At 44.2% G+C, this 27500-nt stretch overlaps 3 protein-coding genes across 4 annotated transcripts in view; 1 reads left to right on the forward strand and 2 right to left on the reverse strand.

Annotated features, from left to right (window-relative positions):
• ecpas (Ecm29 proteasome adaptor and scaffold) overlaps nucleotides 1-7724 on the reverse strand; it is a 33833-nt gene extending 26109 nt beyond the window's left edge. The window contains exons 1-8 of one of the 2 annotated variants that reach the window (XM_080859560.1): nucleotides 7628-7724; nucleotides 6542-6672; nucleotides 6041-6276; nucleotides 4593-4739; nucleotides 3501-3675; nucleotides 3014-3153; nucleotides 2421-2499; nucleotides 593-712 (exon numbers count right to left, since the gene is read on the reverse strand). In XM_080859560.1, coding sequence (XP_080715686.1) covers nucleotides 593-712; nucleotides 2421-2499; nucleotides 3014-3153; nucleotides 3501-3675; nucleotides 4593-4739; nucleotides 6041-6276; nucleotides 6542-6672; nucleotides 7628-7649 — 1050 coding nt within the window. In that variant the 5' untranslated portion in view covers nucleotides 7650-7724. Of the gene's footprint in view, nucleotides 1-592; nucleotides 713-2420; nucleotides 2500-3013; nucleotides 3154-3500; nucleotides 3676-4592; nucleotides 4743-6040; nucleotides 6277-6541; nucleotides 6673-7627 lie in introns of both variants that reach the window. The other variant, XM_080859559.1, reaches the window with a different exon arrangement.
• A 5410-nt stretch (nucleotides 7725-13134) lies between these two features.
• LOC308381674 (cysteine-rich protein 1) lies at nucleotides 13135-15057 on the reverse strand (the record flags this gene model as incomplete). Its single annotated transcript, XM_080859261.1, has 3 exons — nucleotides 13135-13182; nucleotides 13405-13499; nucleotides 15015-15057. The coding sequence occupies 3 exons, from the start codon at nucleotides 15055-15057 to the stop codon at nucleotides 13135-13137; spliced, it is 186 nt and encodes a 61-aa protein (XP_080715387.1).
• A 5316-nt stretch (nucleotides 15058-20373) lies between these two features.
• Nucleotides 20374-27500, forward strand: part of rnf38 (ring finger protein 38) — a 26398-nt gene continuing 19271 nt past the window's right edge. The window contains exons 1-2 of the mRNA XM_080858682.1: nucleotides 20374-20453; nucleotides 21570-22207. Of these exons, the coding sequence (XP_080714808.1) occupies nucleotides 21625-22207 (583 nt within the window). The 5' untranslated portion in view covers nucleotides 20374-20453; nucleotides 21570-21624. The remainder of the gene's footprint in view (nucleotides 20454-21569; nucleotides 22208-27500) is intronic.

Below are 27500 nucleotides of genomic sequence, written 5' to 3' on the forward strand. Positions count from 1 at the left end.
GTGAACCAATGACAGTCCTCTCTGAGGCTGAAGAGTGAACCAATGACAGTCCTCTCTGAGGCTGAAGAGTGAACCAATGACAGTCCTCTCTGGGGCTGAAGAGTGAACCAATGACAGTCCTCTCTGAGGCTGAAGAGCGAACCAATGACAGTCCTCTCTGGGGCTGAAGAGTGCTAATTAGAGCATGTAGCTGGTGATACACCCTCACAGCCTTCACAGCCATTAATGAATCTACCGATCTGAGTCTGAAAAGTCCTCTACCTAAAAGCCATCCTCCCGCTAGAGGCATTGGTAAGGAATACGTTGAGCGCCCTTTCCACAAATCCACATTCAACCGTAGGCGGCTGGTGCATTGACTGTTTGGATAGATGGGCACCAGGTTGAAGATTAGTGCCTGAGGTGGGCAGGGCAGACTGTGGAGACTCCCTCACCTGTATGTGTGTGTGTGTGTGTGTGTGTGTGTGTGTGTGTGTGTGCAGTGGGCAGTGGGCAGGGCAGACTGTGGAGACTCCCTCACCTGTGTGTGTGTGTGTGTGTGTGTGTGTGTGTGTGTGCGTGCAGTGGGAAGGGTAGACTGTGGAGACTCCCTCACCTGTATGTTGGCAGGAAAGCTCTCGGCTGCCAGGCGTGAGCGCAGGAGGTGGGGCAGAATCTTCAGCTTCACTCTGGTGCTCACCGGCTCATGCTTCAGCTCTCGCTTCAGAGATGTTCCCTGCAGACACACACACGCACACACACACGCACGCGCACGCGCACACGCACGCGCACACGCACACACACACACTTTAACAAAACTTTGTCGGTAGTCCCACAAAAGACTTCATTACCCACAATTCCCTTATCACCTAAACTGTTATCGGCATTTCAGTACTGAGACAGCAATTGGCTGAAAACAAGGTGGTAAAAACCGTGACGTACTTTTGCTTATAAACTGCGTTGAAATGATACATTCTTTCTCTTTGCTACAACTCTCTTTCTACTCTGGCGTTTGCCAGCTCACATCTCTCTACCTCCTGGCGTCGGCCAAGGAGCGTCTCCGTCCTTCCACCATCAACTGGTGAAGGCCTACTCTTTTGTTCTCAACAAAGACAATCTCTCGTTAGCCAAACACTGCCCGCTAACTGAGACAAAGTAAGTTTAGCAAAGCAGCTAACAATAGACCTGCCCGCTAACTCTGCAACGGGAGAAACGAAGCACAACATGATTCGCGGAACTGCAACATTCGGAGCGATTAGATCCTCCGATCTAAACTGCAGTGTAATACCGACGACATCAAAGCAAGGACAACTTTCTTCATCTACGGACATCCTCATCTACGTCAGCACAACTTTCCCCAAAGGACTGGTAAACTGACATTAACTGGGCATTTAGCTTTTCACAACCTGGCTAAGCATAGGACTGTTTATATGCCATTGTTCATGTATTGTATCTGTTTTGTTTACCGAACATAACTGTTATATACTTTCATTGTTAATTGGTAGTTTGCTTCGCCACACCATCTAAGGGAAATCGTTAGGATTGCTTATCAGACACACGAGTCTTGCATGCATCACTAACCATCTCTTTCTCCTAACATGGCATCTTAAATCACATACGATTACAAATACATTGGCCTTCATATAGCCACACACGGGAAGCACATACTCAAACTTCGCGCTGCAAATATAGGCTCGTCCCTTTCATACCACACACGTATGTTCACGAATCTGCAAACACATGCACGCGGAACTACGGTGGTCAGGACAAAGGAACACACACACACACATATTTTCAGGCTCGCTCCTCAGAGCGTACAAGCTCGCGCACACACACACTCCCTCTCCCTTACACATACATACTCCTTCAATTCATTAGTTAGATACATTTAGCTAGATTACATATTGTGTGTATTGTGTAAATAAATACTTTGATTTATAAACGCTGGTTTATTTAATGTTACACAAGAATGGACGTTGTCAACCTCTTCTATTCAGAACTCCAATGACCTTCAACCATACTATTAATAAGGTAACTTTGTAATTATTAATTTAATTATTAATCATTGTTCCAAATTGATAGTATAATATATTTTATGAGACTGATATATTTAATGAGACTGATTTGTGGATTATCAACTTAATTGATCTGCCTTTGTGTTGAATGGTTGATCCCTGTCCAATCGGGTGAGATTACCAACATATTGTTGCTGTTGCAAGGACAGCACCAGTGTGTCTTGGTGGCCCTCGTGAAGACAATGTCACAATTCATACACAATTGCACCCACATTCACCCGGCGCCTGCTCACTGGGTAATCTACCTAATCTGGTACTCCCAAATGAGAATGGTACCCATTCCACCTACAACTTACTTGTACCCCATCTTAAACTACAAACAAACTTTACTGATGTTAAGGTAAATGGAGTTCATGAGCATCACCCTACCTTGGTCTTGAGGGGAATGTCTCCCAGGTAGACTTTATACATCTTGTTGATGATGACAGGATTGTTCCAATCAATGATGCTGAAATAGATCACACAACACCTTATTGCCTCGGCCAATACCTTTAAACCGTTGCATTGTAAGATCGCAAAATACAAATACGACCCTAAACCTATTTCCAGCTCACACAGTACATAACTTTAGTTAGTTTCTAATATGTAGGCACTCTGAGATTCTTTTGAATGAAAGGTGCGTTAAAAGGTGCGTTATTTTGTCTCTATTCTAAACCATTGCATTGTAAGATTATAAAATACAAATACGACCGTCAACCTATTTCCAGCTCACACAGTGCAAAACTTAGCAGGTTAGATTCCCTTTGCTGTATCAATATGCATCATGTTTGTTCTGTCTCTATTCAGTGTTGGACAGACTGAAGCCGTGTGACTATGTGTGTGTGACTGTGTGTGTGTGACTGTGTGTGTGTGACTGTGTGTGTGTGACTGTGTGTGTGTGTGTGTGTGTGTGACTGTGTGTGTGTGACTGTGTGAGTGACTGTGTGAGTGACTGTGTGTGTGACGGCACGGCATGTTGGTACCTCTGCTTGCTCTTCAGCTCCAGGTCTGCAGCCGTGGCCACGCCGTGTCTGGTATCACTGGAGGCCACGACCAGATGAATCACCGTCTCCACTTCACACAGCTGGGCAGCCTCGATGAACTTCACAATCCCCAGCTTACACTGCCAACAAGCATAGATTTGACACAAACGTTAAAGGGCATTGTTCACACTAAAGATAGTATTAAAAGCTGGAAGCAGTCTCACATCAGTGAAGACAGGCGTCATGTGTGTACTTGCTCCAACACACACACACACACACACACACACACACACACACAGATGTCACATGTGTACCTGCTCACACACACACACACAGATGTCACATGTGTACCTGCTCCAACACACACACACGCACACACACGCACGCACGCTCACACACACACACACACACAGCGACACGTGTGTACCTGCTCCAACACACACACACACACACACACACACACACACACACACACACACACGTATACCTGCTCCAGCTGCTCAGGGCTCCACTGCACCTCTCCGATCACCCGCTTCACTGCGTACACGCTCATGCCAGGGGGCGGCTGGGGGAGACCCTGCCCGCCCGCCGCGGCGCCCGCCGCATTCCCACTCTGGGGGGAGGGAGGAGATGGGCGGGAGGGGGGCTCATTCAACACAAACCTGTGGACGGGATCAGAATAAACCACACAATGACCAACATTACACACACACGTGCGCACACACACACACACACACTCACAGGCGTCACATCTGGTCCTACACCTACACACACACACACACACACACACACACACACACACACACACACACACACACACCAACAATACTGATTCTGTAACTACCTATAGGGTGCAAAGCTCGACTGCTAGCATAGAGTCGATAAATGGTAGCATATGGCAGTGATCTGGACTACAATTCAGTGCTCTGAACCAGACCACCAAACTCTTTGACAGTCCATTCAAAATTGTGTACTCCACAGAACAATATAATAATGCTGGTTCCAACACAGTTAAAAAAAACTGCCACTGGACAAGGGGAATCCCCCAAGCATCAGTGAGGGACATGTGACCTGGTAACATAGCAACACCTTGGTGTGAGGAGGAGCTACACTAGTTTCACCTCTACTTTTCCACTTCAAAGTTATTAACAGTTGAAACTGATCCTTAAGCCTCCCTCCCATCAAGACAAATGGGAATTGACAGCCACTTGTTTTTCTGAGTGAGGTAGAGACACTGGGAGTGGACCCTGGGTCAGTAATCAGGGTGTTCTGAGTGAGGTACTGACACTGGGAGCGGACTCTGGGTTAGTACATTTAATTTACATTTCATCATTTAGCAGATGCTTTTATCCAAAGCGACTTACAAAGATGTATACACATTTTACACTGGTGGCACACTGCACATGAGGATCAATTAGGGGTTCAGTGTCTTTCTCAAGGAAGCTTGGACAGGGAATCAAACTAGCAACCTTTTGATTACTAAACAACTAAACGACTTCTCCACCTGCTGTACCACTGTCGCCCCTAGTAATCAGGGGTCAGTGGACTGTTGCGTCACCACTTCCTGTTGGGTGCTTACCCGTAGGGCATGAGGAGGACGTCCAGCATGAACTCCAGGAGCAGGTGGGCTGTCTTTGGCTTCTCTGAGAGCTGAAAGGGCGAGGGCTTGGAGGGGTCTTTAGGGTACTTCATGTGGAAGAGCGTTGGGATCAGCAGGTGCATCAGACTACAGTAGGACCAAAACACAACATACATTTATACACCAGTGCTTTACGTACGCCAACATCTGGCTGAGCGAATATACACGGCTCCAATGGCTCTGGCTCGAATATCTGGCTGATAAGTCATTGCTGATCGTATATTGCATTTTTAAATTTACTCAGAGATATTTATTAATCTATTTATTAATTGTTATTTTTTTATTATTTAGCTGTGGAAGGTAATGTTTACAGCAGCCTAAGTTTTTTTAGCTGTCTGTTGCTGCCTCTACTGTCTCGTGGTCTTTGTGACAATGACAATAAAGTACTTTAAACTTTGAATAGTCCACAGGCTCGCTTGAGTGATGTGCTAAAATTGAATTTTTCAGGGAGATATGAGATGTTCAATAAACAGCCACATCACCCACTACGGAATCTAAATATTCTATAATAAGCACAGAGCAACCACTTAGTAGACCAAATTATGCTTAAAATGAAGGATGCTTGGGAGAAATGGAAGAACCAAGACATTGATCAAGTAGTGGGGCCCTAATTTCAACAGGCAATGAGCAAAGCAACAAAACATGGATCAAAGTCTGTTGCTCATGAACTAAAGCTATTGTGCGGTGTGTGGGAGCATTGCAAACCCATTTGTGCTGAAGATCCTCCTCATGGTATTAAATTAGCTAAATTATTTTGTCAAGTTATTAAATTAGCCTAAGCTCATGTGCGGTGGTCCTTGCTCGTTGCCAGATGCCCATCAATGAAATTGGGGCCCATGCGGTAAAGGGCCTCATTAGGGCGTTGTGCCATCTGAACGTGTGTATGTGTTTGAAAAATGAGACTGTGAGTGAATGTGTTTGTCAGTGTGAGTGCAGGTGTTTGTGAGTGAGAGTGAGTGTGAGAGTGTGAGTGCAGGTGTTTGTGAGTGAGAGTGAGTGTGAGAGTGTGAGTGCAGGTGTTTGTGAGTGAGAGTGAGTGTGAGAGTGTGAGTGCAGGTGTTTGTGAGTGAGAGTGAGTGTGAGTGTGAGTGCAGGTGTTTGTGAGTGAGAGTGAGTGTGAGTGTGTGAGTGCAGGTGTTTGTGAGTGAGAGTGAGAGTGCAGGTGTTTGTGTGTGAGAGCGAGAGTGCAGGTGTTTGTGTGTGAGAGCGAGAGTGCAGGTGTTTGTGTGTGAGAGCGAGAGTGCAGGTGTTTGTGTGTGAGAGCGAGAGTGCAGGTGTTTGTGAGTGAGTGTGTGAGTGCAGGTGTTTGTGAGTGAGAGTGTGAGTGCAGGTGTTTGTGAGTGAGAGTGTGTTTGTGAGTGAGAGCGAGAGTGTAGCCCTGGCCACACCTGTCCTGCTGTGGCTGTGGCTTGCCCTCCATGGCGGTCAGTAGGGTGGGGGCAAGTTCACACTGCTTGCTGGTCTCCAGCCGCGGGTAACCCATCTTGATGTAGATGATGGTGAAGTTGGTGACAAAGGAGGCCGCAGCGGGGTCCTGGTACTGCACCAGCAGCGTCTCTACTGGCAACTGGATCTTTGGCCGACTCTTGATGCGCTTGTTCAGGTGGACTAACAGCTCCATCACCTGGGTAAAGAATATACATGTGAGATGTACTGAAAGATGTACAGATAGAACTGAAGATGATAAGAGTTTCATTGAGTAGGGTGCTCTTGATTGAGATGCACATCTAGTTCTGTGAATGTACGATTATGTTTGCCAGTATGCAGAGAGGGGGGGAGAGAGAGAGAGAGAGAGAGAGAGAGAGAGAGAGAGAGAGAGAGAGAGAGAGAGAGAGAGAGAGAGAGAGAGAGAGAGAGAGAGAGATTAGTCCAAGACCCCAAGGCCACACCTTTTTCCTGACGCCCTCCTGGACGCTGGAGAGTTTGAGGAGCACAGGCGGCAGGAACTTAGAGATGATGTCCTGCAGCTGCTCATCGGTCTCAGCATGGCCCAACCGCAGGAACACACGCTCCAGCTGGTCTAAACACACACACACACACACACACACACACACACACACACACACACACGTTCAGCATACTTTGATATGTTCAAAACCTTTGACACACATAGTAGTCACTACAGAGATGATTTGCAAAACACATAATAAAACGTATAGGGGTGGTTTAGTAGAATCCTCTCAGGAACATTGCAGGATGTGAAATGTCTGGCTGCCCAACAAGCTACCATTGTACGCCATAGATAGTGGTCTTCTTGAATATAGCCAGGATGTAATATGCGTCAAAAATACATGAGGGCATACACTGCCAAGGAAGTTATCTGTGGTAACTAACTTAGTAGCTGAACGTTAGCAGTGTTGGACCTCCATGCCAAGCATACCATTAACAAAAGGCAACACACCCATTTGACGTTCTTCGTTTAAGTCAGTATTGAGATTCAACTAAATATCATACACTTGAATATGATAACAGCCAAGCATAAGACAATAATGTAACGTTAACCTTCATGTCCTGACGTTGTGTTAGCTGATTAGCTACAAGAATGCCGTTACATAGAAGTTTATACGTTAGCTGGCTATAAGCTAGGAAGCTAACTAGATATGATACTAAATGTTTGCCTGCAGGTGTCAATAACTACGATTATTTTCAATGATTAAACATGACATTCACAAACAGAGTGTAGACAGCACTGGTCTGTTTATTAATTGAAAACGCAAAAGGAAAGGCAAATCTATTCCTCATAAAACTGTCTCCTCTCGTTACTTTCAATTCGCACCATGACTGGGCACTGGGCCTTTACCAGCCGGGCTCTGCGCTAGCGACATCAGCAAAGCAGATAACGTCAAAAGGAGTAGAGCTGCTGACACAATTGGTTGGATGGACCAAATAAAGCTTAATTTATGTTTTTCTTCTGTGAAATGTCAATGAATGAACAGTACACACGATCATTGCGAACAAGGCTGTTTCAAACTTACTGAGCTCGTCTTGTGCTGCCATGTTCGCTGAGAACTCGGGGACTATTCGTAATGTGCCACTCCTTTCATTCTCCAACCTTTTGGAGCTAGGGTAAGTTAGCCCGCTACCGTTAGCGCAAATCTTTGTTAGCGCTTTGCTAACAAGCAGCTTCTTCGAATAACGTTAGGTCCCAACTTCTGTCAACTATGTGCTTAGTGACCCCTAACGGACTGGGGTGTAACCATCCACAGAATTCCAAGCCACTGCAAACACACAGGATGGTCTGAATGATGCCTTGTCAGATTTTCAAGACGTGAAGTTGATGGTATGGCTTGGCAGGCTACACCAAAGCGGAAGAAAAAACACACTAGACTTCATATTCGAAATGCTTGATTATGTGGTATTTATTGTTATGTGATAGGTCTTTTCATTTAATTTATTTTAAAAAAAAAAGGTGCAATATGAAGGCATTCAGTCTTTGGACTTATCATCATCTCACCAAAAGTGCAGAATAAAGCCTTAATTCATGATTGCTCCTGTAGATATAACTTTTTATTATTATTATTTTGTTTTTCTTTTGGTCATCTGCATATTGACAAGAGTACAACAAACATGACACTTAACACTTCAATACTTTGAAAACACACAAGTTCCTTTCTAGTTCAGGACTCATTACTAGGCAAAATATATCAGTTTGAACTTGAAAATATCTGTCATAGCTTTGAAGATTTGGCAGGAGACAGTAAAATTATGTGGTTTGGGAATCTTACTTAGAATGTTAAGATGGTGTGCATTTGATACTGACTTTCTTCCAAACTAAACTGATGACAGATTTAGAACGTGGATTGAAAAAGGCCTTTCGAATTACTTTACATATGTGCACAAGGGGGGGGGGGGGGGGGGGGTTTATAGGTATCTTCACGTCCGTCATTATTTCAATCAAAACGTAAGTGGAGCATTGAAGGGGGGAATAACCGGAATCATGGAGGGGTTTCTATCGGCAGGTAATTCAGATATAGCCTATGTAATAAGATTGTCTCCAGACTGTACAATGGTTTTTGCCAGGCCAAACTCAACAACACACTGTATGTTAAAGAGAGGTGGGAGAGGGAGGGTCATTTGGTTATCTCTGAGGAGGACTGGGAAAGATTATGTAAATTACAATGGGAATCCACATGCTCAACTATGTGGCGAGAATTTAGTTGGAAAAATCTTACAAGGTTTTTTTATCACGCCCCTACAAAAACGACACCAAGGGAATGGCGTAGGGTGTTGGCGATTATGTGTATTGAATGAAGCCAATTACCTCCATGTTTTCTGGGAATGCCCACTTTTAGTTCCTGGCAGGAGATTCATAAATAATTGGAAGCTATTTTTGAGATTGACATCCCCTTTAAGTGTGACACCCTTTACCTGGGGAATATTCCATTTGAGATGTGGAACAGTGATGCTAGGAAATTAATGCTGATACTTCTGGTGGCAAGTAAAAAAAGCTATCACTTAGAATTCAGAAAGAAAAATTCCTTTGGATCTGGTCTAGATGGACTGAGTATGTTAAACCTATACGGTCAGATTATTTTTGAATTGTTAAAAGAACATAATAATGTGATATATTTGTACTTACTTGAACTCTATTTCTATTCTAATCTTTGCTATATGTAATGTGAAAGCTCCCCATGTTTGTGTGTGTTTTTATTTCTATTTTTTCATTTATTTTTTATTTTTAATAAGGTAAACCTTTGGTCAGCAATGAATTGACAGATATTTTCAAGTTCAAAATTATATATTTGGCCTAGAAATGTGTAAGGAAGGTGTGTTTTTCAAAGTATTGAAGTATTAAAATATTTTAAATATGTCATGTTTGATTGTACTCTTGTCAATATCCAGATGACCAAAAGAAAAAGAAAATAATAATAAAAAAGAAAATATCTGTCAATTCTTTACTATGACCAAAGGTTTACCTTATAAAAAGATATAAAGTATACAGTGGTGGCCATAATTATTAGAACACTATACATATTTGAGAGGTTTCAGTTGTTTTTGCCATTAAAATACCCTAAAAACTATGAAATATCTACAAAGTCATCATTATGCTCTATAAACCATAGAATAAAGCCATCATAATGAGATTTAGGTCAATTTCCTTACAAAAACAATCTAGGCCTATTTCATTGTCCATGTCACACAATCATGTTCCTTTCCATAGGGGCGTGATAAAAAACCTTTTAACTAAATTCTCGCCACATAGTCGAACATGTTGATTCTCATTGTAATTTACATAATCTTTCCCATTCCTCCTCAGAAATAACCAAATTACCCTCCCTCTCCCACTTCTCTTTAACAAATAGTGTATTATTGTGATTGGCCTGGCCAAAAACATTGTACAGATATAACTTTTGACAAACAACATTTCAATTGTACAATATCTTCTGTGCCAGCCAAGTGGTAATGGCATGTTATTCTTAACCTTACCAGAAGATGGCAGTATTATACTGAAATAGCCATATTCAGTGAGTGCTACTAAAACAGAGATAATGAAATTATAACTGCAGTCCCTACTTCTTTATTCATATTTTTAAGGGGAGCAAAACACCACTTCAAACACCTAGGCATTGGGATGAGTGGAAGACCTCCTCCAGCACACAGCCTATTTTACTTTAAAACACTATTTTCAAACTGTGTCTCTTGATCATGCAATCTTGAGACGCAATAAACACATCATATGAGCACATTGTATATTTCTGTAACGTACCTGCATGGGTATTGTGTGGGTTTGCGCTGTACTGTATCTATGCATGCTGTTGCCTTACTTTTGCCCTGTCGATATCAACCATGTCTGCTTGTGTACAATAACTGTATAGCTGTTGGGTAAAACAGAGACAACTGTAAATCCTGGCTCACACATTTCTGTTGTTATTTTCTCTGCAAACACACACATTCCTCCCTCTGCAGTTGTTCCTTGACTGTGGATGCCCTTGTATCAGGCTGAAGGCTTTGATGCTCATAAGGCAACTCTTCCCCTTTGTTCCCTTATCCCCCTCTTTCTCTCTCGTTTAAAAAAACATGTAAATGAGTCAGCTGGTAGCACAAGGCTTGGGTGACCTGTCAGTGGGGTTGGGTGTGTGTGTGTGTGTGTGTGTGTGTGTGTGTGTGTGTGTGTGTCAGTGGGGTTGGGTGTGTGTGTGTGTGTGTGTGTGTGTGTGTGTGTGTGTGTGTGTGTGTGTGTGTGTGTGTGTGTCAGTGAGGTTGGGTGTGTGTGTGTGTGTGTGTGTGTGTGTGTGTGTGTGTGTGTGTCAGTGGGGTTGGGGGTGTGTGTGTGTGTGTGTGTCAGTGGGGTTGGGGGTGTGTGTGTGTGTGTGTGTGTGTGTGTGTGTGTGTGTGTGTGTGTGTGTGTGTGTGTGTCAGTGGGGTTGGGTGTGTGTGTGTGTGTGTGTGTGTGTGTGTCAGTGGGGTTGGGGGTGTGTGCTAGGAACAGCAGGGGATCTCACTCACTCCTTCATTAATCTCTCCACTGCAGATATGCAATGCCTTCACCAATAGCCTGGCATTCTCCTCCTCTGGAAACACACACACACACACGCACACACACACACACACACACACTCACTCACATATACAGACACACACACACACACACAACACACACACACACACACACACACACACACACACACACACACACACACACACACACACACACACACACACACACACAAGCAGTCATTTCAGAGGACCAGTGCTGTTATTATTGTGCGCGCACCTCTTCTCCGTTTCTTCTCTTAATGTATAACACATAGATTTCATTACTTCTGTATTGATTGTAAAACACCCTTCCATCACACACACATCCTTAGCAGGTTTTTCTGTACAATACACGTGAGTACAACATGCATGTGTCCCTGTGTGTCTGTATGTGAATGTGTACGTGGCAAAATTAACCTTCAATAGTATAGATAATCTACCTTATGTTCATTTGATATAAAGGTATTAAAGACAAACCGTGATTTTGCAATCAGCTTGTACGTATACTGTTCATCCGTGGGTATCTGTGCATGTCCATTATTAGTGTGCTTTTGGTTTTTAATTAAAACCAGAATGATTAATTATCATGATTAATTATTATTATAGCTCTGTGATATCACTCTGAGCCCATCATATGATTTTGTGATAGCAACTCTTCACTCAAAACCCTAATAAAGAACATGACTGTTATTAAAAAAAAATACTTTATTGATATTTCAGTACAGATAGTTTAGTACTTTAATACTTCCTGATATTAGCTATGTTGACAACAATTTAATAATGTCAAGTCCATGTTTCTGTGTCAGTATGTGTGTGTGTGTGTGTGTGTGTGAGAGAGAGGTGGCCTGTGAATCTGCATGTTATTATGTTTTCTTCTCCTTTGTCATGTTTGTTAACAGTGTTGTCCTGCCATTGACCTATTCCAATACCAGTGGTGTTAATGTTGAGCAGTCTCTTGGTTTGGAAGCACTCCTGGTTCAGTTTCTAATGGGGTGTCATCCTGTCTTGAAGAGGTTGATGATTCTTTTGGGAGTGATGAATCCGTCTTCAACCCTTTCTTCGTGAGCCCTCCGTGGGTGAGGCAGAAAGAGACGGTGTGTGTAAACACGTCCAGTCTCCAGGTCTGTGTCTTTGGATGGACAGATCCGTCCAACAAGTGGATGGATGCAGTCGAGTGTTTCTCTTAAGTTCTATGAGGCTGTACTGCAGGGGTCTCAAACTCAAATTACCCAGGGGCAGATGAGCGTCCAGTCTGGTCATTTGGGGGCCAGATTTTTATGGTAAACGTTGGGGTGGCCCATTAAAATCAATGGAACTTCTCGGGCCGGATAAAATCACTTGGGAGCCGGAATTGGCCCGCAGGCCTGACTTTGACCCCTGCTGTACTGTGTCAAAACATGGGTCTTTTACCTAGAAAGGGAGAGAGATAGGGGTGGGGGTGAGTGTGATGATACTCATATGTCTGTTCAAACACTGAAGTTGAAAGCTGGAGCTGAGACTGTGGTTTTTACAATCCCATGGACTGTGTTACCTTTGGGACCATATGTCTTCATGTAGCAAGTTGTGCAGTATGGCTGGTCATTATGCTGAAACACAATGCACCCACACACACACACACACACACACACACACACACACACACACACATACACACACACACACACACAAACACACACACACACACACACACACACACACACACACACACACACACAGACACACACACACACACAATTCACCAAGAGTTAGCTTCCACATTGCTTTACATTTAAGAGCCTACAGCCTGGAACATGGAATCTTCCCATGGCTACAGACCTAAGCATACCTACTCCCAGAATCATAATGCACGGCCCTAGTATACATTTCATCATTTATTAGCTCTCTGTTGTGTGCATTATTGAGAAAACACCCCGTGCTGTTCATGAGGAGCAAGAACACATCATGAATACGGTTTGTGGAAGCGCCTGGAGCTTGATCTCCCTAACAGTACTGTGGCAGAATGAGTCTACCCAGGCTGGAACTGTTCACACAGGGTCACTTCATTTCCCTCTATCTGGTAAACACATACCTTTCTTATACACAAACTTTTGTCACAATGTCTGTGTGCGTGTGTGTGTGTGTGTGTGTGTGTGTGTGTGTGTTTGTGTGTGTGTGTGTATGTGTGTGTGTGTGTGTGTGTGTGTGTGTGTGTGTGTGTGTGTGTGTGTGTGTGTGTGTGTGTGTCTGTGTGTGTGTCTGTGTGTGTGTGTGTGTGTGTGTGTGTGTGTGCGTGTACCTCTGCATGTTGTCCTGCTGTGAGCTGTCTCTTGCACATTTGGCACTTGAGACAGAGAGGATGGTAGTCTCGTCCCAGTGAGCGCTTCTTCTCACCTTATCAAGACACAGGTCACAGGTCAATTCACATTGGTGACGACAGGTGACGACAGGTGACGACAGGCAAAAGTACAAAATCCAGATCAAAACCAAAATCATTAAGAAAGAATTTAAACAGTCAAACACAAATGTATGCTTTTCTCATATGGCCTTTATAGATGTGATATTTGATCTTTCACAGGTAAAAAAAAGAGTATGATTTGTCAAGCTGTTTTGACCTGTTGACTGTTGTCTATGAAAGATTAAGCATATATTGGCATCGTCATATTTGTTTAATTCTTTGTGTGAAAACAGTCTCTTATGGGGCACTACTCAGCAGTTCAGGCACAATGAGACAGAAGTTTTAGTTTCAAACCAACTTTAAATGTCTTATTTCCTCCTGACTAATCTGAGATAGATGGCATTAGCATGGACAGAAATGATGTTACTCAAATGCATATAAAGACTCTCACACACACACACACACACACACACACACACACACACACACACACACACACACACACACACACACACACACACACACATAAATATTCTGATACACAGTACACACACAGTACACACACACACATACACAGTCCACGTGGTGGACAGCAATTGAAATAAAAGCTGGTCTTGTTTGACTGCATGGATTCCGGACTGCTGTGCAGGAAGTGCCTCAGTCTCTAGGAGTACCCTCAGACCTCACGCCAGCAGCCTCTCTTTCTCTACTTCTTGCCAAATCCACTTCCTGTCCCACTAGCCCAGCCCACTTCCTGCCCTGATGACTCAGTGGTGATAGACTATGGTAGCAGCCGAGACTCAACCTCTGCTTCTCCCTCTTTCCTTCTCCCTCTACGCACACACACAGCACCTCACAAACACACACACACACACACACACACACACACACACACACACACACACACACACACACACACACACACACGCACGCACACACACACACACACACACACACACACACACACACACACACACACACACACACACACACACACACACACACACACACACAGAGCACCTCACAAAATATAGGTTATGCTTCTGTCAGTCTCTGGTGGTCACTGGGGTTGACTCCAGACCCAGAGCTCGAAGTTCAAGACTTCGACACAAAACTGGAATAACTTGAATGCTAAATCAAAATAAGAGAGGAATATACCAGCAAACGGAATAAATGTACTTTTTTTAGGTATAGAAAACTAAAACTACATAATAATTTAAAAATATGACTCAATTCAAATGAATAACTGTAATATACTGTATATCCGAACAGAAATGTAACAAACCAGGTTTCAATTCAGAAGAAAGGTACTGTACATCTCTGTCTGTCTCTTTCTCTCTCTCTCTCTCTCACACACACACACTCTCTCACATACACATACTCTCAAAACGTAGACTGCTATGCTTGCTCAACCATCTCCTTCCTGTCACACCTACATATAGCATTTGCATACTCAAAGAGTCTCAGTACTGTCTCTGCACTAGGTAAAGACATTTAATATAGACACTCACCAAAGTAGACAGGCTTTCCGCAGATTGGGCAGTAACTGACCATGATGAAGAACGGAGTTCGACCAGGTGTTTATGAGTGATGACAAAGACCTGCACAGGCAACACGTTACACTATAATGTTGGCTGTCGCGTTCTTTTCCGCCCGGATGTGGTGAGGCAGACGTGACAGAAAGCTAGAGCTCAGAAATCACCTCAAGTGAGTGTGATAAAAAAGAGAGAGATTACCCTACACCAGATTTATGTTGTGTTTAAAATCACACAGGAAACTCTCTGTCTGTCAAACACACCTACACACACACACACACACACACACTTTAGGGAGAACAGAATGACCTGTGGTCAGAAGTTGTGGTGGACAGCTAGCAGATATACAGCATGTGTTTTACAGTGACAAACATCATGCCAGATATGAACTGTAATACAAGCATTAATAAGACGGCACAGACAATGATTGCATTTCAACAAAGATAGATGCAATCGAATATGACAATATCTTGTCATGTATAAGGTGCAGGCCTTTGACTTATGTGTTCAGCACAGGCTGAAATATTATGTTTACAGCAAACAAAAAAAAGTCTGTTTTTCTTTTAGTTTGTTTTCCTCCAATATTATTATACGCAAGTAAGTTAACAACAACAACAACAACAACAATCATCTTCAGTTAAGAAGCCATAATTCATGTCACTGGTCTTCAAGTACTCTCTCTTCAAGAACTTCTCTTGCAGCTTTCTGGGTAATATGAATGCATTGTTATTAAGTTTTAGCTTTTTAGTGGAGAGTCCAAGAGAACTCAGAAATATTTCCCTTTGCCAGAACAATCTACTTCAGCTATCAGAAGGTAAGGCCTGCTATCTTAAGCACTCGGGAAGGTGGCACGTACAGAAGCTAACTGCTAAACAACCTTGGGCTAACTAGATATGTGAAAACAAACTTTGAGCTTTGAGTGATTAAAGGCTAAGGCTCACCATGAAAGCTTCAGATGGAAATATCTCTGGTAATGCTGTTTAGAATGTTCAAGCATCCCTGACTCATGGAAGCCTTTTAGGAATGCTTGTCCACACCTGGATTAGACTCTTCAAAGAGAAACCTGCATTTTAACATTAAGGCTGTAGCATTCAAACTACAAAATATTTTATGTTATTCTCAAAGTCAAAGTCAAAAGTCATGTGAAAGGAGCTTTATTGTCAATTACTTCACATGTCAAGACATACAAAGTCGATAAAACGTTTCCCACTCTCCCACGGTGAAACATATAAAGTGCACAGGCTCAACAGATAAGACAGGACATTTCCTAGTAGGCTACTGAGTAGAACATACAGACAAGACATTCTAGGTTAGTTGGCAGATTTTCAATAAATGATTCCTAATGTTAAACCAAAAAAATACTAAAGTAGGTAATGTTCTTCTTGCTTATTGAGTATTTGCATGATCAGGTAATGATTTGCTATTTCACTGCTGGAGAATTAAGGATGGCATGTAAGATGACACCTATATGCACAGAACCAAAAACCTTTGTTCCACTAATGCTGTCTTGACTATGCATGTAGATGCAGGTTTTTCTCTCAAATGTTCCCAATATGATTTACTCCACAGAAGAGGGTCACAAAAACATAATAATATCTAAACTGAGTTTGAACCAGTCAGGGTACAAAATGTAAAACTGTGGAAATTGTACAAACTGTACAATTGTACAAACTGTTACAAACAGCCAGCATGTTCTGAATTTCAGTAGTTTTGTCCATCTTTGTGTGAATAATGACGACAGAAGAGGTTTTCCTCTACTCTCATTATCTGCCTATGGTAAGGGCATAACAACACGTGTTAGTCAGGGATGACACATCAAGCTGCTTTAACTCCATGTCCTTTGATGATGAAACTGTCGTAGGCAGCGAGCCTGTGAGTGTGAGGCAATAAGTCAAGCCTCTCATGCCTGTTCCTTACATGGCCTCTCATGCCACACACACACACACACACACACACACACCACACACACACACACACACACCTCTCGTGCCGGTTTCTAACATGGCTTTAATCATTCTTCTTCAAACAAGCCTGCTCACTCTCTTTCTCTCATTCTCTCAGACACGCTCACACTTCAACAGCTGCATTTACCTGTTGCCAAAAGCTGGTGCTTTCTCAATGGAAGTGTAACTGTAACGACCCCTCTCTCTCACTCACTCTCTCTCTGTCACACACACACACACGCACACACACACACACACACACACACACACACACACACACACACACACACACACACACACACACACACACACACACACACACACACACACACTAACATCTGCTTCTGAAGCACATGGAAGGATGGAAAAAAGAGTGAAGTCCAAAACATTTATCTCCCAATTGGAACACTTCAGGGTTGAATTGACATATCAACGTAAGCTAAAACTACGCGCAAACACACTCAAACAATGTGTGAAGATTTTAACACATAGCTCTTCAACAAAGGTCCGGGGAGTGCCTATGTGACAGCAATAACTCCAGAATAAGATGGACATCCCTCATAATGACAACTCAACTGGCCTTGAACCCTGCATGTATAAGTATGTAGTACTGAACAGCGTTCATGTTTCAGTCTTTCTCAAAGTTTATGAGCTGTAATACAGTTTGATCCTTCTGATTGTGGTGATCTTACTGCATAATGGAATTATGCAGTATAAGAGGAAAACCTTCCAAACAGGGCATTATGACAACTGAAAGGCAGTGTGTGTGTGTGTGTGTGTGTGTGTGTGTGTGTGTGTGGGTCACGTTTCATTCCAGCTAGAATCAGCTGAGGCAGAGACCCCAAATGTGTTGCTTCTTGCCTGTGCATTCTTGGCATAGTTCATCACCCCTGCCATTTTTTGTCTTATATTTTTCTCTTCATTTTCCAGCCAAGTGTCCTCTGCCAATTTCACTGTGTGGGTTTGGCCAAAAGACATGGAGGCTGGCTCACACTCACACAGCTTTTCTTATTTTCGCTCTCTTCCTGTGTGTGCGTTAGGACTGGTTGAGCTGGTTTGGAAAAGCTGCGCTTAAGATCCATTGTTGCATTAAGTGCTCTGGGGTAACAGTGGTTGGGTATGTGCTTGTCTGGAAGAGGACGTTTAGATTACAGTACGCATTTTCTAAAAGGTGATATTGTGCCAACCACACCATAAGATGATAGAATCAGTGTCAGTATAGATACAGTATAGCAGGCCCTATAGTCCTTGCTCTCCCACATCTGATTTAGATCTCTGATCCCCATTCGGAGAAATCGTTCTTGAACAGCATTAACCGGAGAGAGCATTAGATTTAAATTAAATCATTTTGTATTCTTTGTTGATGAATATAGTTTAACAAATGGTCTTCCGTAGGACAAAAGTCACAGTTTTAACAGTAGTGGCTTGATGTGAAAAGAGATACGAACAAATGATTATATTCGGTTTGTGTTCAAATCCCTCAACCCATCTCTTGTCTGGCAATTTAAATCTGTGCATAAAAATCACCCCTCACCCAGCTCTATCACTGCATGTTAATTAGAGCCTGAATATTTAATATTAAAACACATATCTCCCTCTCCTTCTCTTCTTTGTTTCTCTGGTCCCCCTAGTCCAGCTGGTGTGTGTGTGTGTGTGTGTGTGTGTGTGTGTGTGTGTGTGTGTGTGTGGTGCCCCTCCCCCCATCATTTGAACAAACCAATAAGGGAACATGTCAGAGGTACCCCCCTTCCCATACACACCTCCCCACCCCCATTCTGCCACTCTCTTTCCATCACACACCCCATCCCCTCCCCCTCCACCTAAACCCACTCCTTTCCCCCCCAGCCACCCCCCTCCACACACACACACACACACACACACACACTCCCAAGCTCTATCTGTTGGCTATCGGACACTCGCTGGGTGAAAGATTGATCCTCTATCCCTCCCCTTCACAATCTGACTGCGGAGTATTGCCTTCAGCTCACCCAGGGAACAGAAGAGGGGAAAATACCATTTGCATATCATCAAAGTGCAGAGAGGGGTGTGGTGGAGAAAAAGCGTGTGTGTGTGTGTGTGTGTGAGGGAGGGAGGGTGGCTCTGAGTGTGAAATGAGAACAAAACAAGATAGAGTATGTTGGTGAGGTGAGATGGGTTGGGGTGTGTGTGTTGTGTGTGATCAATCCAATACACACATTGACTATTATATCTCATGTACACAATCTATTATATCTGTGGCGTCTGTGTGGCTCTTTTAAAACTATAAGTACACCCGTGGAAAAATCAAACAATGTGTAGACCTCGGTGTCTGACCACTTAGATTTCACCTCTGTTGTGCACTGCTTGATACACTTCAGTGGTTCCAACAGACTTATCAAACACTGTTCAATAATGTGAAACATAATCGTTCACATCATGTGGACACTGAGATTCACTCTGCAGACGTTGAAGACAGGTAGCCTGTAGTTTCTCGTTTGGAAATCATCACAGTATAACCAGACCATGCATCCTTTACAGAATTATTTTGCCCTTTGTTTTTTTAACCTATAGACTAAACATTTAAACGCTGATTATAGAGTACGCCAGTGAAATAAAGGGCGGACATAACATACACTCATCCGGCCGCAATTAATATGGTTTTGAAAATTAAAAGAAGTTTAGGATTTGGTATGGGAAGCTAACGGGCAAATGTCAATGCCCCCCAACCACTGATGAGGCAGCAGATAAGCCTTGAATAAATAGCCTACTGTGCGGTGCTAGTAAACAAACAGAAAAATAAGAAAGACGCTGACGAAAAAAAAAAAGCTTTTGTTTTTTTTACTAGACGTTGTTTCAAGCCAGTTTGCAACAGAAGCGCCCTGGATAGCTAATATCCATCGTTTGTAAATTATTCACATTGCAAGCCTTTGCTCGCTCGCCTGCCTCGCACCCCCTCTGTGCAAGTACGGCTAGGGCTAAACAATCAACCGACGAAAGGACATCTAGTGGCCTATACAAACGCATGCACACGCTTAAATGTAAGTGAAAGCTACGCATCCAAAAGGATTTATAGCTGAGCAAATGTGTGGAAATTAGCATTGATACAATGTTTGTAAGTTAGTTCGTGGACTCGCTGTTACAATTTGAACTCGGTGTAAGTGCTTAAAGATAAGTGCTTAAAGCCTTCTTTGAGTAACTTACACTGCTAGACTGTGATTTGACACTAAATCCACACAACTAAACCCAACAGAAGTAGGCTAAAACAGTCTTTGCTAATGCGTTTATTTACCTGAAGATACATTGAAACAAGATCAAGGGGTATGGTACATTTTCTCTGGGTTCGATGTCTTCTGCCTGCTTGGAAATCTGAAAGCCTAACGTTGATGGTCTGTCACATTTCACACTGACACCGACCGAACGGAGGATCATACACCACTCAAAATATAACCAGTGCGTTGGAGCCTGGAATATCGTGTATTTTACTAAATTCTGGGTAAGTTTGTTGTTTCAAATCTATATGTATCGTGTATCATTTTCAGTGCTAAGGGTGGAGAGGAAGGTCGGTTTTATTCACATATTCTCTCTGTGTCTTTCGGTGTAATTAGTGAGAGGTTAACCACTTTTAAATAACGTTACCTCTCTTTCCTCGCCTGGTAACGCTTTTTTCCATCTCAGCAGTCTATATACTTGGGATTAACGTGCGTTCATGTGTACAGTGAATAGAAGTAACGGTAGTTAAAACTTTCACTTAAACTGATATTTCTGGAAATATAAAACAAAACGTCGCTGTTGATTTTCAGTTTATTCTGGCGTACGGTGGACCACAGCCAGCGCGAGACTAACTGAGGAGTGCTGGCTAGTTGTTAGCAGGCTAACTTAGAAAATAAGTTAACGGCGTCTAGATAACTGTCTAAAATACACTGCCTTCGATACGTATGTTTATCTGTGACCTGGCCGTTTATGTCTGATAGGTTGTGTAGGTTATACTGTATTAAAATCAAACATTGCGTGTTTGGCTTTTTAAAGAGCTGTGTGCTCATAAAAACAAGCTAGCTTTCTAGCATAGCTAGCTTAGGCGTTTATAACGTTACAGTGAATGTCAACCCCATGGGTGAGCTTTACGGAAGTACTCGCTAGCTATCGTTGGCTGTTCACCCCTGGCTATATCTTCAACGATAGAAAACGTTACTTAGTTTACTGGGTATCTTGTTAAGAAAGAGGGGTTCCGTTTGGTCTCCATATATTTTTTTTCTTACGTCAGGCATGTTATGTTTACCTACAATAAACACCAGTCATTTAAATATTTAAAGGGACTCATAAGATCAACGTACAACTGGGATTGAAAAGGGTTTTCGTTGTACCAGTCTTTTACTTGGAAAGGCGACGTATCTGGCTAAGGCTAGCTATGGGGAAGGGGCTGGATGATTGAAGCGTCTGGGAAGCACCAAAACAAAAGGAGCTCTTTAAGTAGACAGACCATCGAATTACGAGCCAGTGGATTGAAAATACGAAAACCAACTTCCTCGCAACTTGGAAGTGGGGTGAGTGATGTGTTGTTGTGTTTAACTACCCAGTTACTCACACTCTTTTCTGTATTACTTTTCTGAAGTGGTGCCTTTTGGAGGAAGTAAAAGAAAGAAGGAAAGGAAACCCCCCTAAAGGAAATGCCAATCGCCACCACTGGTCAACCGACTACTCAAGAGCCCCGCGTTTGTTCTCAGCTCCCCGCAACCCCCGAGCCTATTCCGAAACGGTCTAATTTATGTGACGACACGGGGGGACATTCACAAGACCACTCACACAGGGGACCGGAGGTGGCTAGAGGCGCTCGGAACCATAGCCACACCGCCGCTAGGGTCCCTCTAGCTCTCGGATACTCCTCTCCGTCGCAATCCCCTCCCACGTCTTCCCACATCGCCAGTTCATACCACCACCAACCGCCTCCCATGGCAACGGAACCACCTAGGACTCGATCGCGTTCGCGGTCCGGATTTTACCAATGTGGAGTGAATGGAGGAGCTAATGGTAACATCAACAGCAGCGGCAGCAACAACATCAACAACGGTAGTAGCATTCATAATACTGGTGGAGCTATCGGAGTGAACCACACACAGCAGCACAACTCCGGATGTATACCGTTCGGAGCTCACGGTCACACAGAAAACCTACGCCCCCATGGAGCGATCCTGTCTCCCGGTGCACACAGACACTCAGGCCCCCCCAGCGCTCACAGAAACCTAGGCGCAGGTAAGGAAACCACTCCGTCCGCATGCTTTCAAATTTTCAAATTCATTTGTGCAGTTGTTGCATGGTGATTTACGATGACGGCGGGGCAGTGCTGAGACGCTGGCGATTTAAATGTGCCAAGGGGCTGGCCACGGAAGGGGGATGGGCTGCGGGTTTGACAAGGGAGGAGGGAGAGCGTTTGTGACCCCCACTTTCACCCCCCCCCCCCCCCCCCCCCCCCCCCGTGAGTGCAATGCACACCACAAAGGCCATCCGATGAGGTTCAAGCATTATATATATATTATTATATATAAAGATATATATCTCGAAACCGGTATTCTATTACAGAAGAGCTTATATGAGAAGTGGCGTACTCGTGTAGTCGGTGTATTGCTAAATGTCTGTAATAACAGATGAGCCAGTGTTTTCTTCTCAAAATGAATCGGAAAGGGACCTGACTTCATAATGCCACTGGGCACTGGGTTTCTAAACGGGTATGCTGATTTGAGAGTGAATGGTTCCGGGTGAAGTCGGGACATTGGAGTATTGTAGCAGGAGAGCCTTTTTGGCCCCCATTACTTTTTGGGTTGGCCTGCTGTCTCTGGTCACTGTGTTTTGAGGCATCCTCTTGCTTGCCTGGGACACAAATAGGATCCTGTTATTTCCTCTGTCAGGACGGTTGGCCTGCAACTAGTGTGAGGTTGAGGCAGGAGCAGGAGCAGTTCCTGAGCTCCTGAGCTGTTGGTTAGCGAGTGCCGCTGTGGATGAGCCTGCAGACAGAGCTGGGCTTTGTAGGTCCGCAGGTGAGGAGAGTGCATCTGGCTCTAGAACGGGCCTTTCCCAGCTCATACGACGAACACCCTCTCCACTTTACCTCAAAAACAAAACATTAAGAGCACTAGACTCAGGCCTTTGTGTGTGTTGAGGGGAATCTGGCTTCAGTCTCTCAGGTCTTCTCAGGCTGCCAGATTGACTTAATTCACTGTACCCAAATCTGAACACTATCCTAGTGTGTCTAATGTCTTTTATTCCAAATAGTTCCCTGTATGAGAGTCATATGATTGTATCTATCTCTCAGTTCTATTGCATGTTCTGCGTGCCCATTTAATAGCTCAAAGATGGTAGTAGACTGGGGTGGGGTGGGGTGGGTTGGCTGCTGATTTTATTCTTATGACGAGGGTTAGGCCTAGTCTTGGCTTACAAAAACTTTAAACACGCGCACACACACACACACACACCATGAAAGTGGTGCAAGACTGGAAATACCTGTCTCTGTGGATAAGTTTCAAGCGACCAGGCTTTTTTTTTTTTACTTGCCCTGCTTTATAGTGGGCTATGAGTCTGTATGTGTACAGGCCCACATTCCATATTTGATTTTTAAGCTAAAGGCTGAAGAAGGAGGTTGATGCTGTTTGCAATAATAGATCAAACTTTCAGACTTATTCAGCTCCGATCTTTCATCTCCCTAGGAGGAAGACCCTCTTCAAACAAAGTCACGTGATGATTTGAATGGCGTTATCATAGAAAATGTGTGACTGCGCACATGTTAATTGTCATGATTTCAGATATACACTATCAGGTTGCCATGGGGATGGCTACCTGTGAGTTGCTACGACGACTAGGTTACTATATAGTAAAGCAGATGGTGGTCAGTCTGCAGTGTGTGTGTGTGTACTGTAGCAGGTTTGGATAGTGTGATCATGCCAGCAGGTGTAGGTTACTATGGAGACTGATCGGGTTACTTGTCTTGTGTCACATTAGCTGGTTTGGGTTACCTGCCTGGATTCCATCTCCTGTATGATAATTATTTCAGTTCTGCACTCAAAACTCCCAAGAGGAAACTCCATCTGCTCTCTTTTCTTTCTGTCGTAGCGTCTCTACTCCGTCTCTCTTCCTCTCTTCTTCTCCCTCTCTCTCTCTCTCTCTTGCTGTTGTGGGTCTTTTTGATTTCTCTCGCCCTATTTCAGATGACTAAATGCATGCCAACAAACACAATTGCATTATCAGCTAAGGCTCTGCTGAAGCCTGCCTTAAACATTTGGAGCCACACACACACACACACACACGCACACGCACACGCACACGCACACGCACACGCACACGCACACGCACACGCACACACACACGCAGACACACACAGGCAGACACAGGCAGACACAGGCAGACACACACACACAGGCAGACACACACACACAGGCAGACACACACACACAGGCAGACACACACACACAGGCAGACACACACAAACAGGCAGACACACACACACAGGCAGACACACACACACAGGCAGACACACACACACAGGCAGACACACACACAGGCAGACACACACACACACAGGCAGACACACACACACAGGCAGACACACAATGTTGGGAGACAGCATTTTTAGGCCTTCAGATACTGAAAATGTCCATCCTGATCAAGTGTGCTCCGGTAGACAGGAGGGTCACTGCACAAATATACAGCAGCTACCTGTGTGTTATCGTGGATGTGTGTGAGAGGATGTCTCGGAAGGATAAGCAAGGCTTGATAAGCTTCATGTGTCAAGTAGCTAGCTCCATAACACTCCGAGCCCTGATTGTGTTTGTATTATGCCTGTGTATAGTAGATGGATTTGGTAGATCGTTCTACAGTGTTGAAGACACACACATGCACATATGCTTGCAGCTTGGAAGGACTGCTGCTAGTCTCTCCTTTGAGCTGTGTGTGTGTGTGTGTGTGTGTGTGTGTGTGTGTGTGTGTGTGTGTGTGTGTGTATTATGTGAGTGAAGACACACACATACACATATGCTTGCAGCTTGGAAGCTTGGCTGCTGCTGCGCTGCTGGTTTGGCATGCCAAACACACACACCCACGATCCTGAGCTGTGATGACATGCACACATTCTAAAACACACACCTCACTGTGGTCTTCTCTGGCTTTACAGCATCATGATCCTGTGTGTGTGTGTGTGTGTGTGTGTGTGTGTGTGTGTGTGTGTGTGTGTGTGTGTGTGTGTGTGTGTGTGTGTGTGTGTGTGTGTGTGTGTGTGTGTGTGTGTGTGTGTGTGTGAGAGAGTGAGAGAGACACACACACAGACAGAGAGTGACTTATGAAGGCACATTAAAGTGTTCAAAGTCCAGTATAGATAACATATTCTTTACACTGTGTGTATGTGCATGTGTGATTTCTTCCGAGATCAGACTGTCACTCCTGCTGCTAAGTACATGCCATCATATCTACCATTCTGCTGCTGTGGCAAGCAAACCGGGCCCTGATCTAGACTAGGGAGAGCACAAACCTGTTTGTATTTGTGTGTGTGTGCATGTTTGCTGTAACAGGGTGTGCGTTGTGGTCATGATCTAGATGTCAGTGGCAGGTTCCCCGGGCTTAAGAGTCTTTGTAAGAGTTTCTGTTCCAAATGCATTCCGTGTATGATAGTTGTATCATCTGGTGGTCTTTATTTGGATAAGACACAATGAGGTTTGTGTGACTAGATGTGAATAACTGGACAGAAGATGAGGTTGACGTTGAGGCAGGACACATGTATGGGCTCTCATCTAGGGATCAGTGGTTTTTTATTGTTATTTTTTTTTTTTTATAGACTTTAATTTTTTTAAATATTATTTTAAGGTCTCTGCCCTTCTGTCACTCACACACTCACACATTCATTCACTCACACATTCACTCACTCACTCATTCACTCACATATCATTCACTCGCACATTCATTCACGCACTCACTCATTCATTCACACATTCACTTTCTCTCTCACACACATTCACCCTCACACATTCACATACTCAAACACACACACACACAGTGAGCTGTTTTCTGGCCCTCTCTCTCACACACACTCACCCTCACACATTCACATACTCAAACACACACACACACAGTGAGCTGTTTTCTGGCCCTCTCTCTCACACACACTCACCCTCACACATTCACATACTCAAACACACACACACACAGTGAGCTGTTTTCTGGCCCTCTCCACCACTCCCCACACCTGTCACCTGTGTCCACTTCTGCCCAACCGCTCCCCTTGTGTTCTTTTCTCTCCCACTTTGTGTCTCAGAGAGGATGAGAGAAAAGCTTCTCCTCTCCTTTCTTCCTCTGTGGCTTTGCTCTGGTTATCTGTGGGAACCAGTGAACATGTGCATAGGCAAGACTGCTGCTACTCTCTCCTTTGAGCTGTGTGTGTGTGTGTGTGTGTGTGTGTGTGTGTGTGTGTGTGATTGCATTATGTGAGTCTTGGGTCACAGAGCAAGTCAGATCCAGGATCGTCTGTCTGTGGGAAACACTTAACTAATCATTGTTCAATAATGTCAAAACATCAGCACAACATACCTGCCACTGCTTACCAGTTTCTCTAGTCTTCTATGTGTGTTCATGGCTAGATGTGTGTGTGTGTGTGTGTGTGTGTGTGTTCTCTCATTCCCTCTCTTTCCCATCCTTCTGTTCTTTCTATCTGAAGGGGGGTATTGCTTTAATGGTGCCCACTCATCCTCCCATTTCTACTCCATTACAATAACAAAAGCTCAGTTTGTTTTTCCCTCCTTTGTTTGTCTCCTGGCAACCACTCACACACAGTTGCCTTTTTATGGGTGAGGGGGGGGGGTGGGCTGGACTGGCCAAGAGCAAACATCACTGCCCCCCCGCCCCCCCCCCCATCATGGCTACAGAGGTTGTGCCCAGAGGAAGAGTCCCTCCAGCAGCAGCAGCAGGCCAAAGAGCCCACAGCCCATAGCCCACAGCCCATAGCACACCGCCCCATAGCCCACCGCCCCACAGCCCGCAGCACACCGCCCCACAGCCCACCGCCCCACAGCCCATAGCACACCGCCCCGCAGCCCTGCATCTCACAACAGCGCTCCCCCACAGGATGAGGCCAGAGCCATGCTCTTGGGGTCAGGTGTCTCTCGCTAAGGGCCCGTCCGCATGAGATTGTGCAGAAGTGAAAAAATACGTTTCGTTGCATTTTGGCCTTTCGACCTGTTGTTGGCCTTGTCGAGGGCCTGAAAATGAAAACTTGTGAAATGGGTTTCAGAGTGGAATCTTTTAAAAAACGCAAGTCTCGTCTCATGGTGTCATTGCTTTGATACTAATCTTATTTGGTCTTAGGCTATAACTTGCAGTAAGGGATAAAACGGCCTAGCTAGCAACAGCGTTTCACTGTGACTGTGTTTGGTGTTACCACTGGCGTATACAGCACTGACCACATGTGTGATTGGGTGAATCTGATCACTGATGGGGTGGGACGGTGTCCTCTGTAAGGACTCTGAGCAGGGGTAGGGGGTCTGGTCAGTATCAGTATCAGTGTTACAGT

Source organism: Sprattus sprattus (assembly GCF_963457725.1).
Source record: "Sprattus sprattus genome assembly, chromosome: 20".
NCBI classification, from domain to species: domain Eukaryota; kingdom Metazoa; phylum Chordata; class Actinopteri; order Clupeiformes; family Clupeidae; genus Sprattus; species Sprattus sprattus.